The following is a 12,100-nucleotide window of genomic DNA, read 5'->3' as shown; positions in this document are numbered from 1 at the left end:
AAGATCTCACGTGTTTTTGTGGAACGTACATCAAATCCTCTATAGGCAGAACCATTGAGGCATCGGGTTATGTCTTTACTATTCCCTCCGTCCAAGCAATTATTTACCTTTTCTAATTTAAATGTCTCAGTAAATACCCCATTTATTATTTATATATACTTTACAAATTATATTATTTTAATTCCAGTACAAATTCATGATCAATGTTAGAATAAACTTCATCATTATCTGCAACTCTTCCTTCGACAGTTGATCAGTTGGACTCTTCATAATTATCCTCTTATCTTTTAGCAATATGACGTACAATTGATAATTGTCGACTCCAATAAAAACTTGTATGGCAAACATGAAGAGTTAGAATACAACTCTTCACTCGACAATATAACTAAGTAATTTTTTTATATTATATGTAGTTTACAAAAGCTGGGTCCCTCATATCACTCAAAAGTAATTCACAAACATATCGATGAACAAATTGTCTTGCTTGTGATGGACAATATCCGTCACAAGCTGAACACCTTTCACAATAAAGCAAGAGGGTTAGCAAGTTGGAGGGAAAATGGAGCACCCATGCATATTGCCACTTGCATCTTGTGAGAGGGACATTATCCGTCTTCAGCTTGTGACGGATAGTATCATCAATAATATTTTGTAATCGATGAATGTGAGTATGTGACCTAATTAACTATAAAACTCCATACTCCTATTGGTGCGCTCACACCAAACAAATAATAAACATGTGTTGAAACATAAATATACACTAATAAATAATTTATGTTTAGAAGTCCATGAACTCCACTTAAAAACTCCATTGAGTATATATTATATATGAACACATGTACAATTAAGATTTGCATATTAACAATAAAAAGTATAGACAAATTTATATCACAATTCTTTCCTTACCTTATTCATCTTATATGATAAGGGTCTTTACTTGTCTCTCCAAAAATCAAAGGCACACAATTGACCGGGACGGATAGGTTTAACTATAGTCAAGTTATTAAGAAAAAAATACAAAACTAATATACTACACTATCGGCTTACTCAAAATTACAAAACTAACAAAAGTAAGTTCAAATATTCAATGCAATGTCTTTTTGTGAAAAAAGAAATATTATAATAATAAATGATAATAAAGAGAAGTGAATATAATGTTTTGAACAACAATATTGATAGTCGTCTTCTGTTGCCTACTTCATATCTAGCTGTTTCACCCTGTAATTTCAAAATAAAAACTCATATGAGGTTAATATATGACATAAACCTACCCTTGAACCATAAAAACATATAAACCTATTTGTTAGTAACTTTAGAAACGGAACCGGTACATGTAAATCATATGCTTCGTATGTACATAACATATATAGTTGAAAAGCTTAGAAGGTAATCTAAAAGAAATAATGAAAAGAAAAACGCGTACAAAACAAACAATTTAATGTATTTTTTTCCAAAAAGTAGAATTAATTACCTACATGAAAAACCTAGATATGTGATATGTAGCCAAAATGCACCATAAACAAAATCTCACGTAGTTCCTTCTACAATAAGTCTTCCTTCCCACCGAAGAGGTCTTAGCCTAGTGGGTAAGACGGAGGTATTGTGGACAATAGGTCCCAGGTTCGAATCCCTCCTCCCCAGTATTGTAATGCGACTAAGTGCGCTTCAATTGACCCAAAAAAAAATAAGTCTTCCTTCCCGATGTCGCTTACTTTGATTTGCGTTAATGAGGAACTTGATTTGAATTAATGAAGAACGAAAGCCCATGCAAGAGAAAACATTAGCATGTGAACTTCTACTTCTTAGTAAAACGGCTTACTCCTAGGATTGACTGGGTGAGGTTTCCCCACCATAGTAGCTTTATTTTATCCTAGCTCTTGGCATTGAAACTTTCTTCCTTTCCACTTATGATATTCCTACCCCGATCTCGCTTCATGTTTACCACTATAACATAAATAAAACGGGGTCAATAGTAAAACCCCGCTTGTATAGATGGGACAACCTTTTGGTAATCTAAATGCATTCTGTTTTTTATCGCTCATTATTTATGTTCGGAAAGTTCATCTTCATATATGGGTCATCAATATTACACAAGCATCCACAATTAAGATCCGCTTTGAAGCTCGTGGTATGTAGTCGGTATGCTCTAGAACGCTACACGTCATGTAATGCATCCTAATCTTAGTTTGGTGAAGATGAAAGCACATATATTATGTCAATATATGGAGTATATATAGGAGTAGTTCTATAAGCTTAGAAGAACTCTAACATTAGTCTAACCCTCTAAGATGTATCCTACTTAGACCTGGCAAACAGATCGGGTCGTGTCGAGTTCGTGTTCGTGTCACATGTAAACGGGTCACGAACCCTTTAACCCAAACCCGACCCAATTAAATTTCGTGTCGTGTTCGTGTCGACCCAGTTACATAAATGGGTCATCAAGCCTCAACCCTAACCCGTTAATTTCGTGTCAGGTTCGTGTCGTGTTTTCGTGTTTTGTCCATATTTGGAAAGTGTAAGTATATTTACGCGAAGAAAAATCAAGAAAAATTAGGATTAATTTAGTAAATAGGTCATTCGTGTCGGGTTCGTGTTTAGGGAGCTCAATCCAAACTCGACCCAATTAAATCTCATGTCGTATTCGTGTCGACCCACTTACATAAATAGGTCATTAAGACTCAACCCAAACCCATTAACTTCGTGTCGGGTTCGTGTCGTGTTTTCGTGTCGTGTCATTGTTTGCCGCCTCCCTACTCCAACACCACTCTTTGCCAAAATTTTATCCTATTAGCTATCAACGCACACATTTTGATATAATTGTTGATTCTCGAACTTTATCTTATAATTTTTCAATTGCTAAATATTTTATTTGGTAGTTCTTAAACGTTGGAGTTTAATATTGCTTGTAAGTCTTTATTAAAAGTTGAATTTATTAATTCATTTATTTATTGCTTCATATCTTTTCAATATTTATTAATTTAGAAATTATCTCTTATTTTATTGGTCGAAAGTCGTTCAGGAAACTTGGACTCTGTGTAATCGCTCGAAAAAAGCTTCATTTATTAATATACATACATACATAGATAGATAGATAGATATAGATTGGTCAATGGGTAAGAGAACAAAACAAGTTAGAAAGTGTAGTGTGTACAAAATACAATTTCTTATTTAACACGGTAATATGCGATTACGTGGGTTAAACCTAAAAAGAGTCAAGTATTATGGATGAGACAAAAAGAGTAAAAATAATGCATATTTAACTCGTTTTGATCTCGGATAAAATCCTACCGTAAAAAAAATGTGTTTAGTTGATTGCCTCACCCCGAACGTTTGTCACGGGAAGCGCAAGAAATAGAAGCCCCTATTCTTTTTTTCACAATCCCGGTGGACTTTTCACAGTAGCACTATGTCCGACCAACTCCAACACCCTCCCATACCTCAGGCGCCACCCTCCTCCACCGACGCCACCGTTCCATCCGCCATCACCACAGACGCTCCACCGTCAACTCCGCTTTCCGATTCCAAAAAATCCGCACCCGAACCCGACACCGTTGCCGTCCCAACCTACTCAAGTACTTTCTCTTTCTTCTCCTCTCAAATCCCTCTCTTTTCTCTCTGTCTCCAAATAACTAACCGTTGCATTCGAAACGACAGGTTGGTTCACATGGAACGGCATACACGAGGTAGAGTACAAGAACATGACCGAATTCTTCGACGGTAAATCTCCGTCCAAAAACCCTACGATTTACAAATATTACCGTAACGCCATTGTTAAGAAGTTCCGATTAAATTCATCTCGGAAATTGACGTTTACGGAGGTCCGGCGTACAATTGTCGGTGATGTCGGATCAATTCGGCGAGTTTTTGATTTTCTCGAAGCGTGGGGCCTTGTTAATTACTCGCCGCCTCCGGCTACGGGGAAACAGCAGTATAAGTCTGAGGATAAGGAGGGAAAGTCGATTTCTGCTGCCAATGCCGCTGCGAATGCTGCTGTTGGCGGTGATGGAGGTGTGATGGAAGCGAATCTGAATTCGAATCAGAAAGCAAGGAAGTGGTGTAGTGGTTGTATGACTGTTTGCACCATTGCTTGTTTTGTTTGTGATAAAGTAATTCTCTTTTATTTTTGTTTATTATCTTGTGATCGTTTAAGTTGCTTTGATTCGGATATTGTTTCGTGTTATGTTTTGATTGAGGTTTGCTTACGAAAGTTAAGTCTGGAGGCAGCAAATTGATGTGTTAGTAGTGATTGTGTGAGACTATAACTTTACAATCTAACAGTGTAAAGGTTTCGACTTTGAGGAGGTTATTATAGTATTGACCCATGTAGGTATATATCGAAGTGAGGCCAATTGCCGTAGAAATTTGTCATCTCTAGTTTTACATCTGACCAGTGAACAGATGATAGTACAAATTGACTGCTGTGGTAGTTTTTCTTGTTTTTCTTGTTCAAGTTGATTTTATTAATGCTCTGAAGGTGGAAACTTGGTTAAGTTACGAATACGTTTTGTGTGAGATATGAGTAGATGAAGGCGAGTCATGTTTCTGTGAAATGATGTTGTAGGTGGCAATCTAATTATAACCGGAGTGAGTTGCTGGTTTTGGACATGATGAGAATAGAGTTGGTCTAACTTGTGAACATTGTACTTTGACGCAATATCTTTCTTGAAACTTGTATCCTCATAGAATGCTCCTAAGTTCTTTTGGCCGATTCGCTTATATCTTTTCTGGTCGTCATTTTCATCTTTTATTGTCTGTATTTTCCTTGTGTGTTATGATATCTAACAATTTTAACATACTAGACTACTAGTAATTCCTTAGAGGTTAGGCAGCGGTGTGAAGTTACTTATTTGACAGAGACTCTATAGTCTATATATAGAGCCATGGTTTTTTTCGAAAAAATATGATGAGGACTAGTGCAGTGGATCTCTAACTTTTCCATTAGCAATTCTTTCTTGATTGGGCATAGTCATTATAATTTCTCAATCTCGGAGCTTTAGCATTTTCTTAAAACACATAGTGGAGGATATCGGAGAAGCTGACCAAGGGAATGTGAGGGTCACTTTTTTTATTTGTTTTTTCTTTGTGCCAAAATTTTCCATAAGCTAACAGGGTTCATGTTTCCCTTCTTTGGAATTCATTTTCGACATAGGATTGTATTCATTGTGACTTTTAACAGTGCATATTGTCTGGTTCTAGATAATGACCTTATTCCCGTTTATCCCCCCTAGGCTGTCTTGTCTGTGAATGGATGCATTGAATGTAGAGAATCTAGCTGATAAAGCCAGTCTCTATTCTGATCCCTGTTTATAGCTCGGAGATTTCGACATTTCTGCATAGTTCCTACTTCTGTTGATCATATTAGGAATCCCTGCTTACTCTTACAGACCAATTTGGTATGTGTGTGGGTGTAGAGGGGTGGGGGGATTTACCGATTTGAATTTGTTCTGTCTTGCTTGCATATGCAGGATGTAGCTATGAAGGAGAAAAAGTTTCTTAGCAATGTATACAGATATTTTTTGCGTAACTTTCTGCATTCGTATTTTTTTCTGTGCATGCTGTACTCTTTAATTTGAAGTACATTACATTGCCTTGCTTCAATTCTATGCTTCTCTTTTTTGTGCAGTATGACCTTGTGCTTTGTGCACGATGCTACGTTCGTGGAAATTATAGGGTTGGAGTCCATTCTACAGAATTCAGGCGGGTTGAGATTAGCGAACCAGCAAAGACAGAATGGACTGACAAAGAAACGTTGCAACTTCTAGAAGCCATAATGCATTATGGTGATGACTGGAAACGTGTGGCTGAACATGTTGCTGGTCGAAGCGAAAAAGATTGTGTTGCTCGTTTTATTAAGCTTCCTTTTGGGGAGCAGTTTGTGGAACCTACGGACCTTAATCCAGAAGACAGCTTAGCTTGTCAAATTAAGGGCCAAACAGATGCTGAATGTGGAGCTGAACCTGATGCCAAGAAAATGCGTCTCACACCTCTTGCTGATGCAAGCAATCCAATAATGGCCCAGGTATTATATTCTTACTGTGGGTAGGTTATAAATCGAATATCTTTTAAGTTTTTTGCTTCGAGGGTAAACCTTTTATTTATTTAATCTTATTATCTTCGTTTATTTTAAAACTAGGAGCAATTAAACCGTTTTGCGTTTGTCAGGCTGCCTTTTTGTCTGCTCTGGCTGGAGTTGAGGTCTCAGAAGCTGCTGCTCAAGCAGCAGTAGCAACTCTATATGACATGGGTCATTTTACAAGTAGAGTTAGTGGTCAGTCGCAAGCCCTTCCTATTACGGAGCAAGGTATTTTCTACCTGCTTTGCTCTTTTTTTTTTTTTTTTTTTTTTGAGAGAAAATGCCTGCTTGCTCTTATATCAAAGGACAATATAGTAATCTCACCTGCTTGCGGTTAATTCAGGGCGCATGTGATTGTGAGCTCAGTATTTGCTTTCCTGTCAGTTATTAAAAACCAGATTTTGTAGACTATGGATCCTGTGTATGGACAGTCAACAAACCCTTGAGTAAAATATAAACGGGTCTGATGATGTTCGTAAGACGCAGCACTAATCATTTTCCTATAGTATGCTTTTTTTTTTGTGCTGTCTTGGTGGAAAGTTGGAACAATTAAAACATTTTGCTGTATCTTTGAGTTAAAACCACTAAACCTTAATGGTTTTGCAGTTAAAGTGCATGAGTTTTCCAAGTCAAACTTTATTTATACCGTGGAATAATCAAACTAGCTTTGCTTAGTTTTTGAAGAGCCTTGTCATCGAAATAGACAACTCCTAGAAGGAACCATGTGCTATTGGTTAAAGTTGTGAAGTAGCAACAATGTGTTACTCAAATAATCAGGAATTCTTATCATGTGGTTTTTATGTTACCATTGAACTCCATTTGGGTTTCCATATTCCAATGGAGCCAAAGACTCATTACTCTTTGGTTATGGATTATAATGGAATAAATCAAAATGGCACACTAAAGTGGCTGCGCTTCTTTCTTTTGTGAAGTAGCGGTCCTTCGATGCAGTTCTCGACACAATTTTCATCTTGGTCATTCGGAAACAGCCTCTTTGTGTTGCTAACACAAGGGTCTCGACATCCAACCCCCTTTTCATCTTGAGCCATTGAGGCACTGGGGTAATGTTGTTGTTGTATTGAACTCCATTTGGGCAAGGTTTTGGTGGCAATTTTACTGACCTGTAAGTTGAATGACACTCTCCATAAACTAGGGACAAGGAATACACGAAACTTAAGGGTTACTTGACCACTAGGCACACAATCTTATCCTGAGAAAGTTCATAAATCATACTCCATCACTTGCTTCTCACATTCCTGGCCTTGAATTGGAGGAGTCTTGGGGACGCAAATTCAGTTGCATTTGAAATTGTCGGAAACAGCCTCTTTGTGTTGCTAACACAAGGGTAAGGCTGCGTACATCCAACCCCCCCTTACCCCGCAATTTGCGGGAGCCATTGAGGCACTGGGGTAATGTTGTTGTTGTATTGAACTCCATTTGGGCAAGGTTTTGGTGGCAATTTTACTGACCTGTAAGTTGAATGACACTCTCCATAAACTAGGGACAAGGAATACACGAAACTTAAGGGTTACTTGACCACTAGGCACACAATCTTATCCTGAGAAAGTTCATAAATCATACTCCATCACTTGCTTCTCACATTCCTGGCCTTGAATTGGAGGAGTCTTGGGGACGCAAATTCAGTTGCATTTGAAATTATCTGGTTGTGACCTGTTGGCTGTTACAGATCAGTCAGTCACTCAGTCCTGTTCTTGCCCCCGGGTTTGGACATCCATTCTTAGTATTGGCTTCTCATGATGACCATATGATGGAAAAAGTGTTTCCATGATACTTGGTTGCACAATGAGGTCTTTATCTATGTATGTGCTGAAGCATTGTGTATATAGCATGTGTTTGATCTCATGAAATTGTATGATCCACAGAAACTGGTGCAGGTAATTCCTCATTTCAATCAACTGAAGAAGCTCTTACAGTTGCAGAGCGAGAGCTGAAGCAGGAAGAGGATGAGTTTTTGAAGTCAATATCAACCATTACCGATGTTAAGGTTGGTGGCTGTAAATTATTGGATAGACTGATTTCCACTGTTGTATAGTCCGAGGTTCGGTCTGTCAAATCCTCAAACCAAGTCGTTTGTGCTCGGACAACGACATGAACTAAGTAGCCAAAATCCTTTTTTATATGATATTGGTAGCGTTCAACAAACTCGAATCTGTTCCATGAATCTAATAGAACACCCAAGCATGCAACACAGGCAGTTTCAAGTTAACTTCATATTAATTGATAGTGGCTTTTGACTTGTAGATGAAAGAGATCGTAGATAAGATTGGCCGATTGGAAGCAATGGACTGCCAATTAGAAAGGGAATGGAAGGAATGGCACCAGATGAAGCATCAGCTCTTCCTAGATAAGCTCTCTCTTCTATTTCATAAAACGGCTGCCCCCAAAGCTCCGGAAATTGCTACAGAGGAAAATGTCAGAAAAGAATTGACAACTTCTAGTTAGTTCCACAGTAACATTAGATCTTGCACGAGACCGTCTCTCCATGAGACCAGTACTGGTAGTTGGTAAACTTTTGATCTCCCCATTTTGTACTATATGCATAGTTTTAAATATTGTTCCATTGGAAGACGGTCTCGTACAAATATGTGGTTATATTAAGATTTTTGTATTGTGGTTAGTCTTTAGTTAGTCAATTGGTCTCCCTTGTGACGGGTTACCATTTGTGACGGATATTTTGTGAGATAAAATGGTAACAAAATGGGTTTGTGGAGAAAGGGGACCACATGAATAGTGTTGCAGAGAGAGAAAAAGTGGGTACATTGTGAGGTAAAATGGTATCCGTCTTCAGCTTGTGACGGATATGTCATGTCTTCAATGAGAATTTGTGTTAGTGAAATTGGTGAGCGTGTACTTACCAATATGAGGTTCTCATCTATAAGCTTTTCTTCTTCTGATGTCTATTTTTGTCTGACCAGTATTCTGTCGAAAACTCTGATGTTTGAGGTGAATTGTTGTAGCAAAAGTTGTGATTTTGGAAATGGGTTTAAGATCAGCAAAAGTTGCAGTCAAAGTTTTGATGATCTTTTCCAATAGTCCGTCTTTAGGTTGTATTTTCCGAAAATAATACTCCTACCAAGTTCTCATTTTCGTATAGTAAAAATGTACGGTATAGTAAAAATGTACGGACTACGGGGTAATTTTTTTCTCTCGAAATATATATTCCCTCCATTCAACTCTACATTACAACTTTGCTTTTTTCACGTTTGCCAACGCGCGTTTTACGCGTTAAATATCTTTAGCTACGTATTTGCAAAAATTATAAAAGTTAGATATTCTTAATGTACTCCTAAAGGCGAATCAAATAAAATCTCACATGAATATATTTTCACTTATGTATCGAAAGAAAATCGAAATTGAGTGTTCACTTGTGAACAGTGTACAAAAGAGAAACTTGTAATGTGGAGTTGCATGGAGGGAGTACATGACAAGGTTATTAAAAAGTCAGTATTTGTATTTTCTTTTCACAAAACTAAAATCTTTGAAACTATTCATATTGAAGTGATCGGAAAATTTTAAAGGATTTTTTTTAGTCATTTGTATTTGACTCGATGTGACGATAATGTTAAGAAATGTGATAAAAAAATGTGTTATAAATAAATATAACGACGTTTTCAGATCGTCTTCATTTTTCGAATTTTTGTTAATGGTGTTTAATAAAAGCATATTTAGCGCATTGAGTCTGACTTAAAAGTAATTAGCATTATAATGTCCACCTAGAATCGAAACTCCGGGATTTGGAAGTGAGAGCGAACCACCATTGGGAATGACGACTTTATAGCCAAAACTCGTCACTCCTGAGTCTTATTGGTGATTTATGTTTGTTAAGAACTCAACACAAAACCACCATTGGGAATGACAGTTTAAATAGGTAGAACCGACACTCTTTATGGTGGTTCGCTTGTAAAACTGCCACTCCTAATGGCAATTCACTCTCACTCCATATTCCAAAAGACCAAAACTGTTGTGAAATAGAGATGAGAGAATTGTAGAAAGAAGTTAGACAAAATATATAGAGAGACAAAACTGTATATTATTCTATTACAAGGGAGTATACATACACATATAATGAGAGTAGAGTTTTCATAAGATAATACAATCTATAATATTCTAAGATATGGACATCCATATAATATTATACTACTATAATATTTCATAACACTCCCCCTTGATGTCCATCACTGAAGAAGATGTCTCGTTAAAAACCTTCCTAGAAAACCTCGTGGGAAAAATACCGGTGAAAGAAAAGAGTACACTAATCTTCAAACACGCATAACACGTTGTCTCGTTAAAACTTTTCAATGGAAAACCCAGTGTGACAAAACCATGACTAAGGAAAAAGAGTACAGCGCGTGCTACTCCCCCTAATGATTACATAAAATGATAAATCTTGAAATGATCCATGATTTGACATAACTCCTCGATCGTTGAAGTAGTACCCATTGTGGTTAATAAATTTGAATCTTCGATCAATAGAAATCCAAGACAGCTTCGATATCATATTTTTTTGAGAACTCACAGTCTGGATATAATCAATTCATAATAACTCTTGAATCTTCATTTCAATTAATACTTCCGTAATAGTGATATAGTTTCTCTTCAATAAACAACATAACATTATATGTCTAAAACAATTGTCATCTCAACAATCACGATGACATGACTATAGCATAATAATGCGTTTATAGTGCTATATCTCATTAAAAACCTTGCTAGGAAAAACCCATTGGGACAAAAAACCTAGTCGAAGGGAAAAAGAGTGCAGCTTTCATTCCTGAATTCATTGTCTTCAAGAGAATCAACCCGATCATTATTGAATAAATCATCTAATACCTTTGAGCGATTATCTTTACAAAACCTTTTACGTATGGATTGACATTTTTCATCGTAGATTTTACTACATTATTCTAGTCGTTATGGTAATTTTGGACCATAAACTAATTTCACATGTTTAGCAAAAAACTCATTCAAATCTAATTTCCAATATGCTCAAACTTCAAGTTGAGACAATAACTTTTCAAATAAACTCTTTAGAAGTTTTGATGTTTCATTTTGGAACTAATCACGATATCTTTCAATCGTATTGTAGAAGTTTATATATTTCATCAAGGGTTTTCAATAACTCAATTGATCAACCATTAACAATTGATGATCATTTATAAGAGGCTCCTATAAGGAGTTATCCTCAAAGAAGTATATCATAATATATTTCTCATTTCCAACATTATTCATTCAAAATTATATTATGAAACATGTGCATTCATGTGCATTCATATGATATAAAACTAAGTTCTAAATAACATATCCTAACAACTATGCAATAATAATGATGTACGAAGTATATATTAAAAATAAGATGCAATGATGAACTTACTCTCTATATGTACATGATGATGACTCAAAATACAAGCTGTACAGTTTTCTTTTCCAATATTCATAATTTGGATTGACTTGAGTTCAATAATTGGACTTCTAGTCCATGAGCTCATTTATAATCATTGATTATATGTCGACAGTCAAAATGGACTTAAATTTACGATCCCCATTTATAAAGTCCATAAAATATCGCGCGCAAATGTATGTAGGTTCCATAAATATATCAATATAATTTCATCATCTCTTGATGATATCAGTACTGTTTAATGATATCTGGATCTGAATATGTATGTGGTACCATTATCATTTAAGCCATCTATTATCCTTTAGATATCGTGTCACTTCAGGAACACTTCAAATATAGCAATTATATGTCATACCAACTGCTTGAACTTGCTATTTCACATTCTTTGGAACCGTCAATTTATCTTGACTTTTATTATAATACACTTCAAGTGTATATACTTGTATTAATCTGGTAGAACATATGGTTATATGAAATTCAAAAACCTCTACTCAATAAGTTTAATGTATAACCTTCTCTGAACTTTTGGATCAGTATGAGATCAATTTTATTTTTACCGGCCAGCTTTAATTCACTTTTCTCCCCCTGAGGTAGTAAAAACTATAACC

At 36.2% G+C, this 12,100-nt stretch overlaps 1 protein-coding gene across 2 annotated transcripts; it reads left to right on the top strand.

Moving 5' to 3' along the window:
- Positions 1-3,308: 3,308 nt before the first annotated feature.
- On the top strand, positions 3,309-8,711 carry LOC141612058 (SWI/SNF complex subunit SWI3B). Of its 2 annotated transcripts, none has more exons than XM_074430764.1 (6): positions 3,309-3,572; positions 3,655-4,106; positions 5,624-6,019; positions 6,163-6,301; positions 7,969-8,078; positions 8,336-8,711. In XM_074430764.1, the coding sequence occupies exons 1-6, from the start codon at positions 3,407-3,409 to the stop codon at positions 8,534-8,536; spliced, it is 1,464 nt and encodes a 487-aa protein (XP_074286865.1). In that variant the 5' UTR covers positions 3,309-3,406; the 3' UTR covers positions 8,537-8,711. The 2 variants fall into 2 exon arrangements, with proteins under 2 accessions (XP_074286865.1, XP_074286861.1); XM_074430760.1 differs by having other exon boundaries at positions 7,957-8,078.
- Positions 8,712-12,100: the final 3,389 nt, after the last annotated feature.

This window comes from Silene latifolia, chromosome 1 (genome assembly GCF_048544455.1).
Source record: "Silene latifolia isolate original U9 population chromosome 1, ASM4854445v1, whole genome shotgun sequence".
In the NCBI taxonomy this organism is placed as follows: domain Eukaryota; kingdom Viridiplantae; phylum Streptophyta; class Magnoliopsida; order Caryophyllales; family Caryophyllaceae; genus Silene; species Silene latifolia.
This window is presented reverse-complemented; position numbering and strand designations above follow the sequence as displayed.